Source organism: Suricata suricatta, chromosome 7 (genome assembly GCF_006229205.1).
Source record: "Suricata suricatta isolate VVHF042 chromosome 7, meerkat_22Aug2017_6uvM2_HiC, whole genome shotgun sequence".
Lineage (NCBI taxonomy): Eukaryota > Metazoa > Chordata > Mammalia > Carnivora > Herpestidae > Suricata > Suricata suricatta.
The window spans coordinates 145,377,235-145,398,244 of NC_043706.1; the positions used below are offsets into that span (position 1 = coordinate 145,377,235).

Below are 21,010 nucleotides of genomic sequence, written 5' to 3' on the forward strand. Positions count from 1 at the left end.
TGGCGGAAGTGACATTATCAACGTGCGCCTGAAGTTCAGTAGGGTCGGGAAGGGTCGCCGTGGCGGGCGCCCGGGCCGCCAGCGGCCTAACGTCGTTTTCGCGACCCCGCAGTGGTCTCTGCAAGGACTCCAGGTAACAGCCCTTCTAGCTTTTCCTCTTCTCTGAGGATTGGGGCAGAGGCGACCACTGCAGCTAGGCCCTGGGCGAGGGTGAGCGAGGGCCGAGTGGGCGCGCAGGCCGCGCGGGGGACGCTCCTCCCGCCCGTGCTGACGCGGCTCCGGCCTGTACCTGCCGCCCACCCGCCCCGGCCTCCTGTCCCGCCCGGTGCCCTCCTCTGTCGTGCTTTAACCGCGGCCTTCCGTCGTGCGGGCGTGGGGTGCAGGGCTTCGGGAGGGCCCGGGACGGAACAGTCCGGCACATCCAAGACCCGGAGTCTTCCTGTCCTGCCATCCTTTCTCCTTGTTGCTGTTGGAGGGCAGATTCAACCTGGCCCGTGTCCCCCTTTTTGCTACCAGCAGGGATGGCTTTATTGTAAAGTTGTGCTTGAGACTTTAACGTTTTGTCAGAGGCCAGAGATTTCCGGCACGATAGAGCGTAAGCTGTAAATACACAGCACTTGGTTTACACGGCCTAGCTGTTTAGGCCCTAGGCAGTGTGCTTTTCCAATTTAAAATCCTAGGTAGGCTTCTGTGTGAAAAATAATATGCTTGATTGGTTTATGCAGATTGTGGGACGCTGCAGAATTAATTGATTCTTTTCCTTTATCTGTGATTGTCTCTGAAAAAGATCAAATATGATGCTTCAATTCCCAAAACATGAACACACCCTACAAACAGCTTTCTTTTCAAAGGATAAGTTAGTATTGTAGGATAAGTTGTAAGTAATAACTATAGTAGTAATTAAGCAGGATGTTAGAAGTAATAGCTTATGGTTTTAATGACACAGGTGAGGAAAAATGCCATCACTGGGAGTGAGGGATGGCCTCTGAACAGTCGTTAACAGCAGGCCCCAACCCAGTGCCGCAGATTTCTTCTGTAGACTCTGGATTTGCAAAAAGGGGTCTGGGGCTGCCAGTTTTGGAGAACCCTCTTGTCATGTTTGAGTGCTTTAAATCCTCTCATTATTTCTTGCCTTAACCATAGCAGTGACTGCCTTGAGGTGGATTTCCAGCTTCCTGTTTTATCTCTTTGAATTCATCCATACTCTTGCCAAACTAGATATACTCATGCTGCACTTCAAAATCTTGTTCCTGCTCTTTTGCCTATGTAATATGTAAAACTGATAGACAGTGTGATCCCACTTATATTTGCTATCTCCTTCTCCTAAGCTTGTTGCTTGCATACTGCGTGCTTTTTCAGTCTTTGTCTCCTTGTGCTTGGTCTTTTGCCTGCAGTGCTGATTTGTAAATTCCTCCTTACCTTGCTAGACCCAAGTCCAATGATCCATGCTTTGTGAAAACATTCCACTTCAGGACACTTGGCAGTGACTGTGTCTTCTCATCCATAGTATGTATGCATTTATTATGCTTAAATACTGTATGCCACGCATGGTGCAAAGACATTTGCTAGATTCTGCACTCCAGGAACTTGGCATAGTAGTATACCTCTATTACAGCACTGAAGTTTTGCAGTAATCCTTCGGAGACCCTTCACATGGAACTCTCTGGTGGCAATGGCTATATCCTCCTCATAGTTGCTTCACTTTTATTGTTATTATCGGATAACGAAATAGAATTTTCTTACATCTGACACTTTCTGAAGCAGAGTTTTTCAGTTTATCTTTTTCAGTCTTTGGTCCTTTGTCCTATCAAAGTGATTAATTCTTTCATCCATTCAACAAATATCTGAGTGCTTACTTTGTACCAGTACGTGCTTGAAGTTCGTGTGTGTCTTTGATATATAATTTGTAACTTTGAGACCAGCAATTTCCGTAGGTGCCAATATCTTTTTAGATGGTAATGTTTAAACTGAAATCTAATAAAAGCTAACATTTATCTTGTGCCCACTAAGTGATAACTGCATGCTGTTCTTGGTATGTTAATAAGCCAGTCCTGTTTGACACAATCAGTTCTCAAAGTAACCCTGATCAAGTTAAGGATCCATCTGAACTAAACTCAACAAAAGGTCTCACAGTCACTTGGTTCTTTTGCCTAAAAGAAATTAAAAAGGTGTAGTCAGTAAAGAGATGATGCATTAATGAAAGCTAGGTAGAGGCACAGTTTGTAATTATGTGTTCCAAAGAGGTCAAGTTACTCCATGTATAAAAACATGTTTTAGTCCTATCACAGTGTTCTATTAAGTTACTAGATTGGGGCACCTGGGTGGCTCAGTTAAGTATCCAACTGTGGCTCAGGTCGTAATCGCATGGTTTCTGAGTTTGAGCCCCACGTTTGGCTCTGCTGACAGTGCAGAGCCTGTTTGGGATTCTCTCCCTCTGTTCTCCCCCCCCTCCCGTATAAATAAATAAACTTAAAAAATAATAAAAGAAGGCAAGAATAGAGCAGTAGATCAATAAATGATCATACTAAAGTATATTGGATCCATTTCAGTGTTTATTGAACTTAACACCTAAGACATTGTGGAGGATATAAAACTGAATGAAATACTTAAAACTCAAATTGGCCTAATAGCATTCTGTATACAGTGCTTAATAAATATTTCTACTCAGGGGCACCTGGGCGGCTCAGTTGGTTAAGCAACTGACTGACTTCAGCTCAGGTTCATGAATTTGAGCCCCACATTGGACTCTGTGCTGACAGCTCAGAGCCTGGAGCCTGCTTCAGATTCTGTGTCTCCCTCTCTCTCTGCCCTTCTTCTGCTCACGCTCTGTCTCTTTCAAAAATAAATAAACATGTAAACATGAAAAAAATTAAATAAAAATATTTCTACTCAGATAAGACAGTTTCCTTAGGTATTTGTTTTCTGAGTGCTTTTCCCAAAAGTTTTTAATATGGATATGACACCTTAATTTTGAACATTCAAAGTGTTAAAAAAATTTTTTTAAACATTTATTTGTTTTTTGAGAGATCGGGAGAGAGAGAGTGTGGGCAGGGCAGAAGGCTGGGGAGTCACACATTTGGAACCATGCTCCAGGCTCTGAGCTGTCAGCACAGAGCCCCACGTGGGGCTCAAACTCTGAACGAAAGTCACACTGACCCACTCAAGTGTCCCTGAACATCGTGAGAGCATTTAAATTAAGCATGTAGTAAAGCACTTTGTTCTTGCGGCAGTTTTGCATGCAGTCACAATAAACATGGGAAGGAGTAAGATTTCTGCATTATAAGGTTAAAAAATTATTCCACAATAGTTGCATTGCTTTTTTTCCTACTTTTGTTTGTAATTATGAAACTGGTTCCTAAAAGACTCTATAGCTTGCTTGTATTCTTACATTAAACTTCAAACTTTTTTCAAAGTGGCGTTACTGTTTCTTGGTGCGCGTGAAGACAACCCAAGCAGTTGAGGAAATTGCTAAGAAGTGTGTACTGGGGATGCTCTAGGAAGAGACTGAATGCCGAGGCAAGTTCCAGTCCAAAGGTGTTTGATTTATCAAGAAGAAAGTGAACATCATGGATCAGAACAACAGCCTGCCACCTTATGCTCAGGGCTTGGCCTCCCCTCAGGTAACACAGCTGGAGGGAGGGTGTGGAGGGGACAGAACATACATTGTTAGAGAAAAAAGAAGGAAGGGAATTTAACTGTCTGTTGTTGAAAATTGATTTATGTGTTTTCAAGTGTCTCTTATTTTGGTGAGACATTGTATTAGGCTTTGAGTAGACATGATAGTGTTAAATTTGGGGAGCTTATTTGGGAGTTAAAATGTATTTCTGTATAAATCTTAATCTTTTGATAAATGTTTATGAAAGTGTTCTATGTGATTATTAGGTCTTTGTGAAAGTAACTTTCACCAAATTATTTTCTGTTTTTAGTATTTTATGTTTAAGGTTCCAAATAACATACCTACTTTTTAAAAATTTATTCATGATAAAATTTTAAGTGTGTTTGGATAATTGTATACACCTGTGTGTATACAACTGCTCTGCTGATCCAGAGCTAAAGATAGTTTTGCCTAGTGTGGAATTTAATAGAAATGGAATCTTATCAGTATGTGCTTTTTTTTTGAATAGTATTCTGATGCTTGTCATCATTATTGTTGCTAACACTTCAGTATCTTCCACGTGCCTGTCATTGCGTTGAATGAGTTCAGTGGCGTCTCTGGGTCACCATATAGATTATTAGCCAAACTTGGACAGATGCATTGAGAGTGTAATGGGGAACTGCCCAGTAGTTTGCTAGGGCTAGTAGTTTAAACAAGCATGTGCAGTCACTCCAATTATGTCCTTTATACTTTCTAACAGTATTAGAGCATCGTTATCCTGTAGATGTGCCGGGAAGGTCAAGCAGCTTCCTTGAGTTTTCACATGTTGTTCATCTAACCTCCTCTTCTACCAGACAAGTGTTGGAAACCCTCAATACCAGCTGGCCTAACATACTGTCCTCCTGACCTTCCACAGGGTGCCATGACTCCTGGAATCCCTATCTTCAGTCCAATGATGCCCTATGGCACAGGACTGACTCCACAACCTATTCAGAATACCAACAGTCTGTCTATCTTGGAGGAGCAGCAAAGGCAGCAGCAGCAGCAGCAGCAGCAGCAGGCTCAGGCGCAGCAGCAAGCGCAGCAGCAGCAGCAGCAGCAGCAACAACAGGCAGTGGCGGCAGTTCAGCAGTCAGCATCCCAGCAGGCGACACAGGGGGCCTCGGGCCAGACACCACAGCTCTTCCACTCACAGACTCTTACCACTGCACCTTTGCCAGGCACCACTCCCCTCTATCCCTCCCCCTTGACCCCCATGACCCCTATTACCCCTGCCACACCAGCCTCTGAGAGCTCTGGGATCGTGCCGCAGCTGCAGTGAGTACTTTGTGTTGTGTCTTCTCCCTCCGCCTGGAAGGGACCTTTGGGACGGGTGTTCTGTTCTTTGTTTTCAGATGGATTGGGTTGTTGAGGGTGTGGCACTAGTGGTAATCATATATCTAAATTTGCTCTTGCTCTGTCTCTCAAAGGAGAAAGGGATGCTAACTTGCCTTAGTTGAGAGTGTAATGCTAGGGCTAGTAGTCCTCTTAGTGAAAGGCTCTCAGAACATCGTCACATGTTGGGTGGCTGGTGTTTTTATAGTTGGGCCAAGCTACCAAATTGTTATTATAGACATTGCCTTGCAGCTGATTTGCTGAGTGAAACCTTATGTAGTCTCTTTCTCTTTGATGTTTTCAGTCTTTGGGAAGGGAATATTAGTTACTTAGTTCATAATGGTCCTTGTTTGTCTTCATTGGTTATTATAAGGGTTCCATATAACTCTTTGGAGAGCTGTGTCCTTTCCATAAGCTGAGAATGTCTGTTCTTGCCCTCAGTGGATTTTTCCATTTATAGGAATGAAATGGGTCCTGTATGTAACAGAACTGGATGCAGGGTGGAGATAGGGGAAAAAAATCCTGAAAAACATACAGATATTCTCTTGTATCTATCAGTGTGAAGTACATAGCATTTGCTTTTAGGAAACTTTTGGCCAGATTGAAGCGTCATTTGCAATGATTACTTCACCAGCCATCTCTGGTCATTTTTATAACTAAGTAATATTTCATTGTAGATCCTATTACCCAAATCTTGCCTTAAATCTTTGATCTGATGTGATTTTAAAAATCAGATAATTTTCATTTTAATGCTTTGGAGAGAAAATCACTGGTTAGTTCACGTTTGTCAACACCACTACCTGTTGTCTTGCATGCTTGTCTGGCTTTTATGGCCATTTAAGTTTTTGCCTCTTGTTTAATTCATACGTTTTAACCAGTTGTGATGGGGCGTTTGTTTCATCTGGCACCTTAACCTTTCTGGTATTCCACAAAGCATCTAGTCAGACACTTTACTGAGTTTCCATATCCATCAAGAGCCCTACTAGGTTGGGAATTCAGTGGCCTCTAATCTTAGAAGCTTATGAAGACTTGGGATAAATAATTAATGAAAATATATAAGAATATATTTTTAAGAGATGCTTGGCTGGCTCCGTTGGAAGAGCATGTGACTCTTGATCTTGGGGTTGTGAGTTTGAGCCCCACATTGGGTGTATAGATTATTTAAATTAGTAAACTAAAAGAATCATACATTTGTAAGAAGGATTGTAGGAAGGTGGTGGGAGAGCCAAGGAAAGCCCTGGACCAAGTGGCTTCGGTGAACTCTACCAGACATTTAAAGAACAACTAATACCAGTCCTTTTCGTACTTTTCCAGAAAATTGAGGGAACACTTTTTAACTCATTTGATGAGATCAGCAGTATGCTGACACCAAAGCCAAAGACACTGTAAAAAAAAGTCTACAGACCAGTACCCCCATTGATCACTGATGCAAAAATCCTCAAAAAAAAAAAATACTAGGAAACATTGTTAAGCAGCATATTAAAAGATTATACAGCATGAGCAAGTGGGGTTTATTCTTAGAATGCAAGGGTGGGTCAGCATACAAAAATCACCACTGGGGGTCGCTGGGTGGTTCAGTTGGTTAAGAGTTCAATTCGATTTTGGCTCAGGTCATGATCTCACTGTGGGGTTGAGCCCCTCAATGGGCTCTGTACTGACAGCATGGACCCTTCTTGGGATCCTCTCTCTTCCTCTCTCTCTGCCTCTCCCCTGCTCATGCTGTCTCTCTCTCTCATTCACTCACTCACTCACTCAAAGTAAATAAACTTAAGACCATAATATACCACAACAGTAAAATGACAAACTGATATCTCAGTTGATGGAGAAAAATAATCAACAAAATTCAACCCTCCTTCATGGTAAGAACACTCAACAAAATAGGAAAAGATGGGAACTGCTTTAACATAGTAAAAGCCATATTTAAAAAACCGTAACAAGCCCGATACTTAATATTGAAAGATTTAATGCTTTTCTTCCTAAGATGAGGAACAAGATAGGGACAACATCCTTCTCCACTTCTATTCAACATAGTACCAGAGCAAGACAAATAAAGGGTATCCAGAGTAGAAAAGAAGAGGTAAAATGATCTGTTTGCAGATACTATGATCTTATATGTAGAAAATTGTAATGAATCCACAAAAAAACCCATTAGGTATAAAAAGTAAATTTATTTAGCAAAGTAGCAGGATACAAAGTTAACAATTGAAAATCAGTTGCATTTCTGTATACAAAGAGTAAACAATATGAAAAGGAAATTACAGGGGCGTCTGGGTGGCTCAGTTGGTTAAATGTCTGACTTCGGTTCAGGTCATGATCTCTCGGGTTATGGGTCTGAGCCCTGTGTCAGGCTCTTTGCTGACACTCTGGATTCTGTGTCTCTCTCTCTCTGTGCCCCTCTCCTGCTCACGTTCTGTCTCTCTTAAAAATAAATAAATGTTAAAAGTCTTTTGAAAAGGAAATTACAATAACAATTCTATTAACAACATGATCAAAAAGTATAAAATACTGTAAAACCTTGAATTGTGAGTGACTTGTTCTCTGAGTGTTGTGCAAGATGAGCAAACATTTCTAATAAATTTAACTTGATAACCAAGCGATGTCTTGCATAGCACGTGACACCAAATGTCACATGATCACAGCCTAGCCAGTGGTTCTTGAAATTCGCTCTGATATACAAGTGCTTTGGATTACAAGCATATTTCAGGATTGAATTATCCTCACAAACCAAGGTTTTACTGTACTTAAGAATTAACCAAGGATGTGAGAGACGTATGATGAGAACTATAAAACATTGCTGAAAGAACTTTAAAGAAAACATGTGGAAACACATCTTAGATTCATAGATTAGTAGATTTAATGTTGCCAAATTTTTAATATTACCCAAAATGATCTATAGATTCAGTGCAATCCCTATCAAAAAATCCCAATAATACATTTTGCAGAAATAGAATAATTCATGCTAAAATTTATATGGAATCCCAAGGAACTTGAAATAGCCAAAAACAATCCTAAAAACGAAGAGCAAACCAGAGGACTCCCACTTCCTAATTTCAGAACTTATGGCAAAGTTACTATGGTATTTGGCATAAACCCAGACATATAGACCAATGCAGTAGGATAGAGGACCCAGAAATAACTCCTGCATATGTGGTCAAATGATTTTTGTCAAGGGTGCTATGACTGTTCAATGGAGAAAAGATAGTCCTTTCAACTAATGGTGCTGGGACAACTGGATATCCACATGCAAAAGAATGAACTTGGACCCTTAGCTGACACCAAATACAAACTCTTAAAATCCATCAAAGACCTAAATGTAAGACCTAAAACAGTAAAACTCCGTGAAAATAGGACAAAAGCTTCATGACATTTGACTTGGCAATGTTTTCTCAGCTGTGACACCAAAGGCACAGGTAACAGCAAAAAAAAAGAAAAAAAAAAGATGACTACATGGCAATTTTAAAACAAAAAATTTTTAAAGAAAAAAACTTGTATATCATAAGACACTGTTCACAGAGTAAAAATGCAACCATCAGGCTGGGGGAAAATGCTTGCAAATCCTTTATCCTGATAAAGGATTATTATCCAAATGTTTAGAGAACTAGTAAAACTCAACAAAAAGTCTGATTCCAAAAATGGGCAAAGGACCTGAATAGACATTTCCCACAAAGAAAATATACAAATAGCCATTAAGCACATGGAAGGATGCTCAACATCACTAAACATGTAGATGCAAATCAAAACTACAATGAGATACCACCTCATACCCATTAGGATGGCTATTATCAAAAACAATATAACAAATGTTGGGGATATGGAGAAATTTGAACCCTTATGCACTGTTGGTTAAAAAGGTATATCATGACTTAACTTGATTCAGTTCTTAAGAAATGCTAAAGGCAGGTGGTATATAAAATTAATTGGAAGGACATAGATGAGGTAGAAATGAAAACACTCATTGGGTCGATCTTGTTTTTTTTAACATCTGTTTATTTTTTGAGCAAGAGAGAACCCCAAGCCGGCTCTGTGCTGGCAGCTGCGGTTGACCTCACGTACCGTGAGACCATGACCTGAGCAGAAATCAAGAGCCATGACTCAACCGACTGAGCCATGCAGGTGCTCCTTGCGTTGATCATTCTAATTGGCCTTAAAATGGTCTGTTAAAGAGCACAGACATCCTCTGTCTTATCCAACCAAGTGGTGAGCCATCAAGTTTTCAAAGTACTGCATTTTGACAGGACAGGAACCAAAAGCAGGAATGAGCTGGAAACAATTGGAGATGTATATGCAATCTGGAATCAGTATTCACAGGACAGTGATGTCGCGTGCCCATGCATGATGGTTTATGGGCAATTAGTGTCATTCAAAGGGGAAATAAAGGTTTCATTCAGAAGGCTAAGGCATGGCTCTTGAGATAGATGGACTCAAAGCCTGGCTACCAGTTAGGAGCCATGTTTATCTGGAGCAAGTTAACCATCCCATTCAAGCCTCAGTTTCTTCATCTTTAAATGTCAAGATTAATAGTTAATTACTTCATAGTGCCTTGTATTATGTGGGATCATCCATGTAAAGTGTGCACCATGGTGTGTGGTAAAGACCATAAATGTCAACAATGTAAATTGCTTTTAATTTAAAAATTAAATTGGTTTAAACTAATTTGATGTAATTACATTTGTTCTAGGAAAAGAATCAGGGTTCTAGATAATAAATGCTTGGTCCTGTAAAAGTTAATTGATCATGCTTTCTTTTCAAATTTCTTGCAGGAATATTGTATCTACAGTGAATCTTGGCTGTAAGCTTGACCTAAAAACCATTGCACTTCGTGCCCGAAATGCTGAATATAATCCCAAGGTCAGAGCAATCACAATGTATTTCAAACTATACCAATACCAAAACCAAAATGTTTGTGTTATACTTAAGTTTCTTGATGCCAACAAAATGAGGAATTAAAGAAAAATGTGTATTGTTTTTTATTGAATAGCTACCATGTGAGAGACCCTAGAATCACAGCAGTCTACAAGATAAACTACTAAATGTATTTACCCATTGTGATGGGGATCCTGTGACATTAAAGAACAAAATATGTGGTAGGATTCCATTTATGTTTTGAAAACTATGTAGAATGGAATGATACACTTTCTGGAATTTACTTCAAATAAAACAGTTGGAGAATTGGGGAAGGGCACAACAAGATTGGCCAGAAATTAATAACTGTCAGTGTTGGGTAATAAGTACAGAGAGTTTATTGTATTTTTCTATGTGTAACTTTTAAACTTTTTATAATAAAAATATTATGGGGTAAAAATACTTATATTTTTGATATTAACATAAGCAGCCTGAGTATACGGTAAGGCTTTTGTCTCTGCATTGGTAGATAAGCTGGTTTTTTAAAAAAATAGTAACTATTTGCATTCACAAACAGATGGACATTCTTCAAGGACCAGACAGACCAGGCCTCTGAGTATAGACGATGATCAAATCGAAGAGCTCTGGGGCAGGGTCCTGTAGAGGACAGCTCCCCTAAAGTGGGAGAATCTTTTAGCATGCTATTGACTTTCCTACATGGGGAACCGATATTCAATTGGTTTCATTTCACAAAGGAAAAATAAGATTTTATGTAAGAAAAAGAAGAGAAGCAGAAGGACAAACCTGGGAATTTAACTCGAGTGTTCTATTTGACAGGCTGTCTGTGTCAGTTTTGCCAGGTTAGCACCACACCCTTTACTGATACCTCCCGTGCTGCCCCTTTGGTGAAACTCCAGTCTAGGTTGCCTGAGCCAGTTTGACTTCTTTTCTAATGTGGTGTCCTTATTTGAATGTCATCTTGAAATAGTGGCCAAGTGGCAGCATTTAAGCACCTGGATATTAGATAGTGGTGAAGTATCATAAGAATAGATGAAATTCACTTCATATATCCAGTATTTTTAGCTTGCTTATGCCTAATCAGAAAAAATAACTCCCAAGAATCAGCTTGGTCAATTTTAGGAACAAAGTCTTTTTTCTCAACTGATCCGTTGTGCTGTTCCGTGCCTTTCTGCTCCCCACAAGTATTTATACCACTTGTTAGCAATTGTAGCAATACTACTTAACTGGTCAATAAATAGTTGAAGACACTTATTATCTGGCTCTGTTTTAGCCAGTGAATTTATGGTACTTTGTTAGATGAGCAGTTTCATTTGTTGTTTGAGCCACAATCCAGAAACTTTTGTTTTAATTCGGGGACTCCTGGTCAGGGTAGAAATCTCATACACCAGGTGAAGTCATGTTCTGGTACCACAATTTGTAAACAGCACAAAATCATTATACTCAAGAGGAAGAAAAGGCGGTAAATATCCAAAGTCTGTTGTCCTACCCTTAATTCCAAGCTCTTGGGAGGAAGCTATATTTTCAGGAATCATCACTTTCTGGAGGCCTTTTAGTGGACTTGGGGTCAATCTTCAGGAAGAACCCATGTCCAGTTGGATTCTGAGTACATGCACACCGGGGAAGGTGTCCATGTCTAATCATGGTGCTTGAGAATAGTATATCAGTTAGAGTCTCAAACACTGTTTTCTGTGCAGTTTGAAGTTGACTTCCACTGATGTCTCTTTCATGTTTCTGTCTGCTGCCTGTATATCCTGTAGAGATGTGTGCAGTGATGTTTTCTTCAGAAATGTAGCGTACCCATAATGGAGCATATGACTGTGTATACGACATTGGTTTGACCACGGCACGTTTCCCGTGCTATCCAAAAGCTTGCGTTAAGTTACTTTGCTTTCGTTAAAGACCTACATTAGTAACTGGTTTTGCTAATGGAAAGAAATCTGAAGAGAATTTTTGCTTTTGTAAGATGGTAATTGTTCCTCACTTGATTCCGTTTTGGCTTACAAAAGGGGTCACAGGAACACTCTGTTTTTGAAAGACCAGAATATAACAAGGTTGGGACAGTTAGTGGGAACCAGGTCAATTTTCATAGATCTTTGAAGAACAGTGTCATAGGGTGAGAATTTGCAGGGATTTTGAGGTGTGACTCACTTGTCATTAGGGCTAGGATTTCAGCCCAAATCAAAGAAAACTCTTTTTGGAAACTTGGACTGTTTTAGTACTTGCCTTTTAACAAAGGACAACTCCAGTCAATGGGAGAACTGTCTCCACACTGTTAAGCAACATATCTCGACTTTGGTTTGGGCACTAAATCAAATCGGAGAGGGAGTTCAGAGCCTTGCCCTCTATTATGTGAGAATTGAAGATACGGCATTTCTCAGCAGCCTTTTGAACTTCTCAAGTTGAATATCCTCAAATTTAAAAAAAAATATGAATCAGTGTACATCTTTGTCTTTTTTTTTAGTGTGGCGTGCACATGCATGAGTATTAAAAGTTGAAGATGACTTTGAGTGACACCAAATGATTTTGAGATATTTAAATAAAGAGAAAGACAATGACTTAGGTTTCTGTCCCCCTCCTCAACCAGAAAAACTATATAACCATTGTGTCATCACTGGCAGCTAAACCTAGTAAGAACTGCTGTTTGCACGAGTTAGAGAAGCCACTTTCTTTAGAGTAGTTTGTAATCTTACATTTGATATTTCCTTTTTAAGTCTGACTTCTCTAATAAGTCATTAATTTATTTTTAAGGTTTTAATTGGAGATAACAAAGAAAACAGACATCGATTTTCCTAGTGCCATAAACCCAGATCTTATTGATTATTAATATTTACTCATGAACCTTTAGTAAGATAACTATTTTAGTAGAATGAGCTTTTCTAACAGAATATATTTTATAACAATATTTAGAAGTTACACTTTATCAACGTAAGGTATACCTAGATTATTTTAAATATAAGCTATTATTGAATGACTTATTCTAGGATGTATTATCAGAGCAAAACAGAATGAAGTAGGTTTAGATTTATTTTGATAGTTTACTAAAATACTTCTTTTTCAAGGAAAGGGAAGTAAAAGTAGTTGGGTTTAGATTGGAGTAGTGTTTAACAGTTACATAGAAAGCAGAAAAAACACTTGTGTAGAAATGTAGGGTATGTTTGTCAGCTATAACCCGTGAGCTGGGTAAATCTCTGTTAGCTGTATGTTGAGAAAACGGTTACGTGCGGGTCCTGGAACGAGTTTCTAAATCTCGGTCTTTTATGTACGAGTGAAAAGGTGTAGCCTAGATAGCAGTGTCCAGCGTAAAAGTCGCTGTAATAACTGGCTAAGAAATAAAATGGCTCTTTTAGTTATTGAGACTTTTTGGGCTGCTTGAATGAGCTAATTAAAATTTGGAGAAAATCAAATACGGCTAACTATTTTAGAACCCCCCCCTTTTTTTTTTATAGTAAAAGAATAAATTTGTATGGTTACCCAGTGGCCATTTAGGAAACCACAAAGATACTTCCATGTAAAAGCAGTTCTTTTTTTTTTAATTTAGAGTGAGAATTTAAGAAAGAAAGAAAAAGGAAAAGCCAGAACTATTGAACTTCTTTGATCATTTAAAACATCTGCCTTTGACTTTGAAATGTAATATAGTATATTAAGTTAGACAGTGCATATCTAATGTTGAATTTGTGATGTTAATAAACTGTAACAATTTCCCTAAGAAGATACAGTATATATTTAGTATCTGCTGTGCCTCATATATAGTCTTGACCGCTGCTATTAATTATTATCTTCCGACAAAGCAATCCAGTGTTGTGTCCTCCAGACACGAGGAAAACTAGCAGGTGGACAACCAAGAAGTGTCTTGCTGTCCATTGGTACACGTCATATATCCCTTTTCTAATTGTTTAAGGTGGTAAAATCAACATGTGTATCTCCATTGTCCTTCCACCAAGTAATTGAATGGCTTATATAGTGTAAAAAATGAAAGTAAAGGCTAAATAAAAACTGTTTATTGACCAGGTTTTTATCTTTATCTTAAGAAATTATCTAAATATTAAATACTTTTTTAAGTATTTGTCTAAGGTCCCAAGGTAACCAAGATCTGGAAGTAACCATTTATGCACTTGGTAAGCCAGTATACAATGAATAACACTATAATAATCTTTTGTGTATTATTTATTTTGAGTACATAATTTTACAATGTTATAGTCTCTAATGAAATGGTACTATTTGATCAGTAGAACCAGTAGAGGGAATTTAGGAAATGCAAAATTAGGCTTTTCGTGAGACTTGTATAAACTAGAATGTAGTGCTTGTGCATTTGCATGGTGGTAAAATCTGAAGGAAGGCATAGAGCCATTTTTAAACTAAAATTGCATAACTAATCTATTTTGTTAAAGAGTCATTCTGATTAGAAATACATGAATAGCTACTTATGTAATCATTAGATTTTAAAATTTTAGAGTTATTTGCAAGTAATTTTTTGCTTTTTGTCATCAAACTAGTGATGGAGGCCATTCATTTTACCCATGGCTGAAATATGTTCTCAAGTTAGAATATTAGCAATAAAAACATTGTTAAAACTTAAAAAGTAGAGATTAAAAATTAAAACTTTGATTTCCTTTTCTTAATTTGCAATTTTATGTGCTAACACTTGAATACTATTTCTAAAAGCTCATTGGAAACAGAAGGTCACTTCACTACCTATTGCTGTGTTTGTGATTTGGTTTGCTCCCTCTGGAGGTAGAAAAGGTTTATCAATCTATTTGCCCAAAAAAATCGTTAAGTTACAGTTCTAGAAGCTAGCAAATCATAACAGAAGCACTGGTATTTATTAAGGATGTAATTAAAGTAAAACTTTTTGCCAGTATTAGTTGTTGCAACGTGTGTGGAAGAATACACAGATCTTGGTCCAACTTACTTAGTAGTCACTGTTTATTTTGCTCCCTATGCATGCGTGCTGCATGGTGATGTGAGAGAACCACGTATAGGCACATATGCCAGGTATTTTGAGAACTTTCTATACACCAGGTCCTCCTTACCAGTTGTGATGCTCATTGCCCTATTCTCCTGAAGGAAGTCAGTCTGGCATGACCTCACTAACAATTGTCTCTGACCGTTTTAGCGGTTCGCTGCTGTAATCATGAGAATAAGGGAGCCCCGAACCACTGCACTAATATTCAGTTCTGGGAAAATGGTGTGCACAGGAGCCAAGAGGTAGGTTTAAGGAGTTTATGCTCCTGGTTGTACATGACCATGGTCATTTAGTTGCATTTTATGTGTCTTTGATCAAATGTAACATCCAAGCTATTATTAAGGTCCCTTTATGTAAAAAAAAATTTAAGTGTAACACAAATTCATCCCTGAGTGAAAAAAAAAAATTGGTCAGGAATCACAAAATTTCAGAGCTGATGGTGGGAGAGTGTATAGATCTGCTTGGTCCTGACCGTAGGACAGCACCACGTGTTTTGGTCACAGATGCCTGCTGCCCCTTGTTGTAAGTAGGCTTCATCAGGAGGACTAGGGTTATTCAGGTCTTAAGATGTCTATCCCTTTCATAAAATGCTTTTGCCTATATTCTGCATCTGTTTGAAGTGATCCTGTCTGTGAAGGTTAGCGCTTTGAAACGGCCTTGACTGTAAATCTTGTCTAACAGAGTCCACGTCATTGGTAGAAGGCAGAGGTTGGAGGAAAGAGTAGTAATGGCAGCTTCATAAAGCTTGAATAAATGAAGTAAATTAAGCTCTTAAAATAAAAGATAATTAATATGACTTGGAGTTGTCCAGACACAGAGAGGACTGTAGATGCTTTTGATTATTCTGAACTTTGAAGTTGTCTTTTTTTTTTTTTTAATTTATTTTTGAGAGAGAGGAACAGTGCAAGCAGGGGAGGGGCACAGAGCTAGAGAGACACAGAATCCAAAGCAGATTCCAAGCTCCGAGCTGTCAGCTCAGAGCCTGATGTGGGGCTCGAACTTGTGAAACCGCGAAATCATGACTTCAAGATCATGACCTCAGCTGAAGTCAGATGCTTAACCACTGAGCCACCCGGGCTCCCCTAAGGTTGTCTTTATTGAAGGGAAGGCCGTTGGTTTGGACATTGTGGTTCCTGATCTCTGAGTTTTTTCAGAAGGCAAGATGTGGGTCTCTCCCTGGCTTCCACGTAAACCTTCATTTAGGAGTCTTGCTTGTTTTTCCCTGGATGGAGCATCAAAAACTTCTGACTTATCAGTAAATGCCACATGGTTTTTTCTTTCCCAGACATGCTTTTCATTCACTGTTTTGCCATCTTTATCCATTTGCTACACACTGTATAGTGTGTATCTAGTTTGCATGATTATTTTATCAAGACGAGAAGTCACAAATAAGTTGGTCTTCCTCAAGAAAAAAAGCATTGCATATATGCATGCTTAATTTTTGTTATCCCTGATCTTTGTACTTTAGAGTCTTTTGCTTATGATGGTATTATTGCTTTTATTTTGCTTTTCTTACATAAGCTGTACATTACTTAGCTGTAGTTTTATCCAACAGATGAATTACAGGAATGGAAAAAGGGAGATTTAATATAAAAGAGGATAGAATTAGAGTATGTATTATTTAAGTCTAAATCTCATTAATATTTTCCTATTAAAATGAAGTTATTAATTTTCACCTTAGGAATTTGCAGCTAAAATACAGTAACAATATTGGTAATAATGGTGATGACGAGATGTTCCACATCTGTAAAATCTGGGCATGTCAGTAGTTTCATGAATTGAATTTTGAATTCAGTAATTTTGAATTTTGAATAAAATAATTATTTCAGGTGGCTCTTACTATGACTGTCTCACTTTTTCCTCTCCTTAGTGAAGAACAGTCCCGACTAGCAGCAAGAAAATATGCCAGAGTTGTACAGAAGTTAGGTTTTCCAGCAAAGTTCTTGGACTTCAAGATTCAGAACATGGTAGGGAGCTGTGACGTGAAATTCCCCATAAGGTTAGAAGGCCTTGTGCTGACCCACCAACAATTTAGTAGGTGAGTCTGAAATGTATTGTGTTTGCCTTTGGCAACAATTCACTTATAGTCTGTGTAAACATTATTCATGATAAAACATATGCAAAACAGTATGTAAGAACAAGTGATGTGCTGATAGATGTATTTAATGTTGAAATTCTTTGTCTTGGAAACTATATTTTTCTTACCATTCTCCTACCTCCCATTTCACTTACTGACATCTACAACTCCCTTGGCTGGGATGAAATTAATTCCTTGTTATTTTATTGCTCAATAAATGCTTTTTAAATGCATGAGTTAAATCTGCAACCTCTTATATCAACTTTTGTTCCCAGTTGTGCGAATTTTTTCTTCTTGTGAACATTATACGAGCTCTACTATAGCAAAGTATAAACCTGAGTGAAATGATATTATTTCCTCTTATTTTCCCTGCCACCTGCAAGGCCAGTGCCCCCAGCCTCTCTGCCCCCAGCACCCCTCAGACTTGCCCTGCCCTTCTTGGACCTGTGCTTTCAGTCCAAGTTTTATACTTGGCACCTTCCTGTTACACTTTTCACCTAGAGAACTCCCACTCGCATTTCAGATATCCACCCAAGTGTCTCTTCGTCAGAGAAGCCTGTCTTGCATTTCCCAGTAGGTTAATCACACACATCGTAACTGTTTTCAGTCCGTCTGAACTGGGAGAGTGATGCTGCTACCACATCAGAAAATCCACACTCATCAGAAGTAGAGTTCGTTGGTCTTCAACTGCCAATGACAGGTCGCCCTGACTGGCCTTAAGTTCCCCTTCCTGTGGGTTGGCCTCCCAGTGAGTTTGTGGTTTACTCAGTATGTTCCCTGTGCAGGTCCTCATTTCACCTAACGCATGGACAGCTTTTTTCTAAAGTGTTTTTGTCATTTTCCTTCTAGTTACGAGCCAGAGTTATTTCCTGGTTTAATCTACAGAATGATCAAACCCAGAATTGTTCTTCTTATTTTTGTTTCTGGAAAAGTTGTATTAACAGGTAAGTTGTAAGAGGAAGTAGTATCCAAAGATTTGAAAGAGTTTCAAGAACAGCATTTTCTCGGTGCTGAGAAGTAATTTCACAACATGGGGATAGTTGGCTACCGAGTGGTGAAGACACCTTTGCCCCTTTCTTCTCCTCCTCACCCTAACACTCTGATGAGAAACATACCCACGGGGGGGGGGGGGGGGGGGGGGGGGGGGGGGGGGGGGGGGGGGGGCGGTGACAGCAGGGAAGATGGTCATTACATTGCTTAAGAGAGGGCATTTTATGTTGGAAATCCTCCTGTAAAGCTTTGAGATTCATCAATGTGGTTTGGAGACAACGGGAAAGTTTAGAAGAGCTTGCTTGAAAGCAGCAAGTGGGAGAATAAGATTTGGTCATTCCTTCTGCTCGGGTCGTGTCACGAGCTGCTCAGGTCACCAGCTGGTGCAAAAACTAAGCGTTGTGTCAAGGGATTCCCTCATTAATGCTTTAATGCCTGCATCTGTTAGTCTAACTGGGTTGGTCTAAATGGAGAGCATTGTGCTTGTGGTTTTAAAGTAATTTTACCTTTTAGACATGTTAAGAGCAGCTATTTCAGACTCCTCTCTTTTCTGACTTGTCCTCATAGGTGCTAAAGTCAGAGCAGAAATTTATGAAGCGTTTGAAAATATCTACCCTATTCTAAAGGGTTTCAGGAAGACGACATAATGGCTGTTATGTACTCCTGCCTCCGCAACCACTTGTGTTTTTAAAAAAAAACAAAAAACAAATCAGTTTTGGTATATTTAAACGGTGTTGTGGAGGGTCCCAGTTTTGTGAGAAGATGGACGTTCTGTGGGTTGCAGCACCAGGTGAAGGTCTCTGGCGTGCATTCCCCGTGGGGATGCCGGGAAGCGGTATTCTACGCAGAGAACACTGCAGCATCATGTAAGTTGCTCATATTGTGCTGCTGTCTGGGTTGTGCTGCCTGTTTATTTATATTTAGATTTTAAACACATACTGCTGTTGACAAGTTGGTTTGAGGTACAGAACTTCAAATGTTAAAGCCACCTCTTCAATTGACTGGACTTTTAATTTCTTCCCTATAGACCAGGTTTTATATTTCTACCAGGAAAGTAAGTCTTTTTTAAAAGTGTTGTTTTTCTAATTCGTGACTCATAGGGGTTATTTTTGTGCCAGACACATTCCGCCTTTTCAGTATTCAGGAAAGAATAGATGTATTAAAGAAAATGAATGGCTGTACATATTTTTCTTCTTCAGAGTACTCTGTACAATAAATGCTGTTTATAAGTGTTAGATTGATGTTCTGATACCTTGTAAGATTCATGTGATCATACTCTTAAAGTTTATATTTTAGATATAATTGCCTGAAACCATTTCAGTGTGTGCTTGCTTGCTTACTTGTTTGTTTCAATCAACATTTCATTGTATGTTGCAGTTTTAATGGAGGAACTACCTGAAAATTTAAGGTTAGTCACAAAACATGTTACTTATTTTCCATATATTGAGCACTTCCTGTTTCCCAGGTATATTGCCTATAATTCTCACAAAGCCTGTAAATAGGTTTTGTTCCTCTTTCTTAGGTGAGGAAGCTCTGGCCTCAGCTGAGGAATGAGGTATGTGCCTCAGGTTACGTAGCCAGTGAGTGGCAAAATCAGGCTCCAGGCCAAAGTCCTTCAGTATTAAAGCTGGGGTATGCGTACAGCCCAGTGAGGTATTTGTTTTCTTCTCATGAATGTTAGCTGGAAACTTGTAAGTCTTGGGTTTTATTGTTGGAGTTAATTTTAAGTGTATTTTCAAGTGGTTCAGAGACATAATCAGAAAGGAAAGGTTCTTCTGCTTACTTCCCTGGATATCTCCCAAGCCCCTTTCTGTACAGATTCTTTCCTTTTGGGGTGCTTTTGATCCCATACTTAGAAAATACTAAAGCATATGTTCTGTTGTATAGCTTCGCTTTTTTTCTGTCAATATGTCATAACCATATGTCCATGATCTGGAGTTCAGTGGCATCACAAATGTATGACATCTCTTATGTACCTTTATGTATTTACCTGTTCCCTTAATTATGGTCATTGACTTTATTAGCAGTGTTCCACCGTCATAAACAGTGCTGTAGGAAACACCCTTACATGCTTGTTTCTGGGTGAATGCAGACATTTCTACAGTGAGCATGCCTAGGCGAGGGGTCCTCCAGAGAGGATACTGTGTGAGGTACTGTGTTCTTGTACCTCCCGGTCATCAGCGACATCAGTCATGTTAAAGATCATTTGGAGAGACATCTCTCCAAGAAAGAACTCTCTCTCCACATGTAGATCTTCTCTTAGATTGTTCAGTAACGTTTTGTAATTGTTTCACATAGGGCTTCTACATTTCACAAAAGTAAATTCCTAAGTATTCTCTTGTTCCTATTATAATAACTTTTCATTGTATTTTAATTCTTATTGACAGATCTATCTTCTTCCTAATCACTCTTCTGAATTCTGAAACTTCTACCTATGAAACACCACACACATAGAAAGCCTAACAAATAGGTCCAGCACAGTGTTTGACTCCGTAGACACCCCTGCAGCCACCATCTGGAACCTTGCCTGTGTCCCAGGAGCCCCTCCTTCCTGTTCCTGCCCAGCCACAACACCACGTACCAATAGACATTATCTTGAATTTTATAGTCATTACCTAAATTACTAATATAGGGTAGTCTTCCATTTTAAAAAATTTGATGTTTTTATGTATGTTTTATTCCTTATATTCCTCCTGCATCTCTTTTCCTTAAAATTTTCAGGCCATTTAGCTGGTAGTTTCTTTCAGTATATGTTTTGCTATTTTCAAATTCATGGTGTAGTTCAGCATGCTCCTCTGTTCTCTGCATTTTCTGCAAATGAGCAGCTGCATCCAGAGGCTTGATTCCTTTGTAAGGACTACAGAAGTGCCATGCTCTTTTGTTAGGAATCAAACCTCTGGTTGTTTGTTTTGTTTTGTTTTTTACATTTATTTATTTTTGAGAGAGAGACAGCATGAACAGGGGAAGGGAAGAGAGAGAGGGAGACACAGAATCTGAAACAGCTCCAGGCTCTGAGCTGTCAGCACAGAGCCTGATGTGGGGCTCGAACTCAAATACTGTGAGATCATGACCTGAACCAAAGTCAGATGTTTAACAAATTGTGGCATGCGGCTGCCCCATTTCACCGTATTTTATATACGCATCTTTA

The 21,010-nt window shown here is 39.1% G+C and overlaps 1 protein-coding gene across 1 annotated transcript; it reads left to right on the forward strand.

Moving 5' to 3' along the window:
• Positions 1–19,177, forward strand: TBP (TATA-box binding protein). The gene is made up of 8 exons (XM_029944756.1): positions 1–133; positions 3,414–3,620; positions 4,512–4,912; positions 9,730–9,817; positions 14,946–15,037; positions 16,666–16,833; positions 17,722–17,816; positions 18,430–19,177. Exons 2-8 carry the CDS (start codon positions 3,567–3,569, stop codon positions 18,507–18,509), a joined length of 978 nt encoding a protein of 325 aa, XP_029800616.1. The 5' UTR covers positions 1–133; positions 3,414–3,566; the 3' UTR covers positions 18,510–19,177.
• Positions 19,178–21,010: the final 1,833 nt, after the last annotated feature.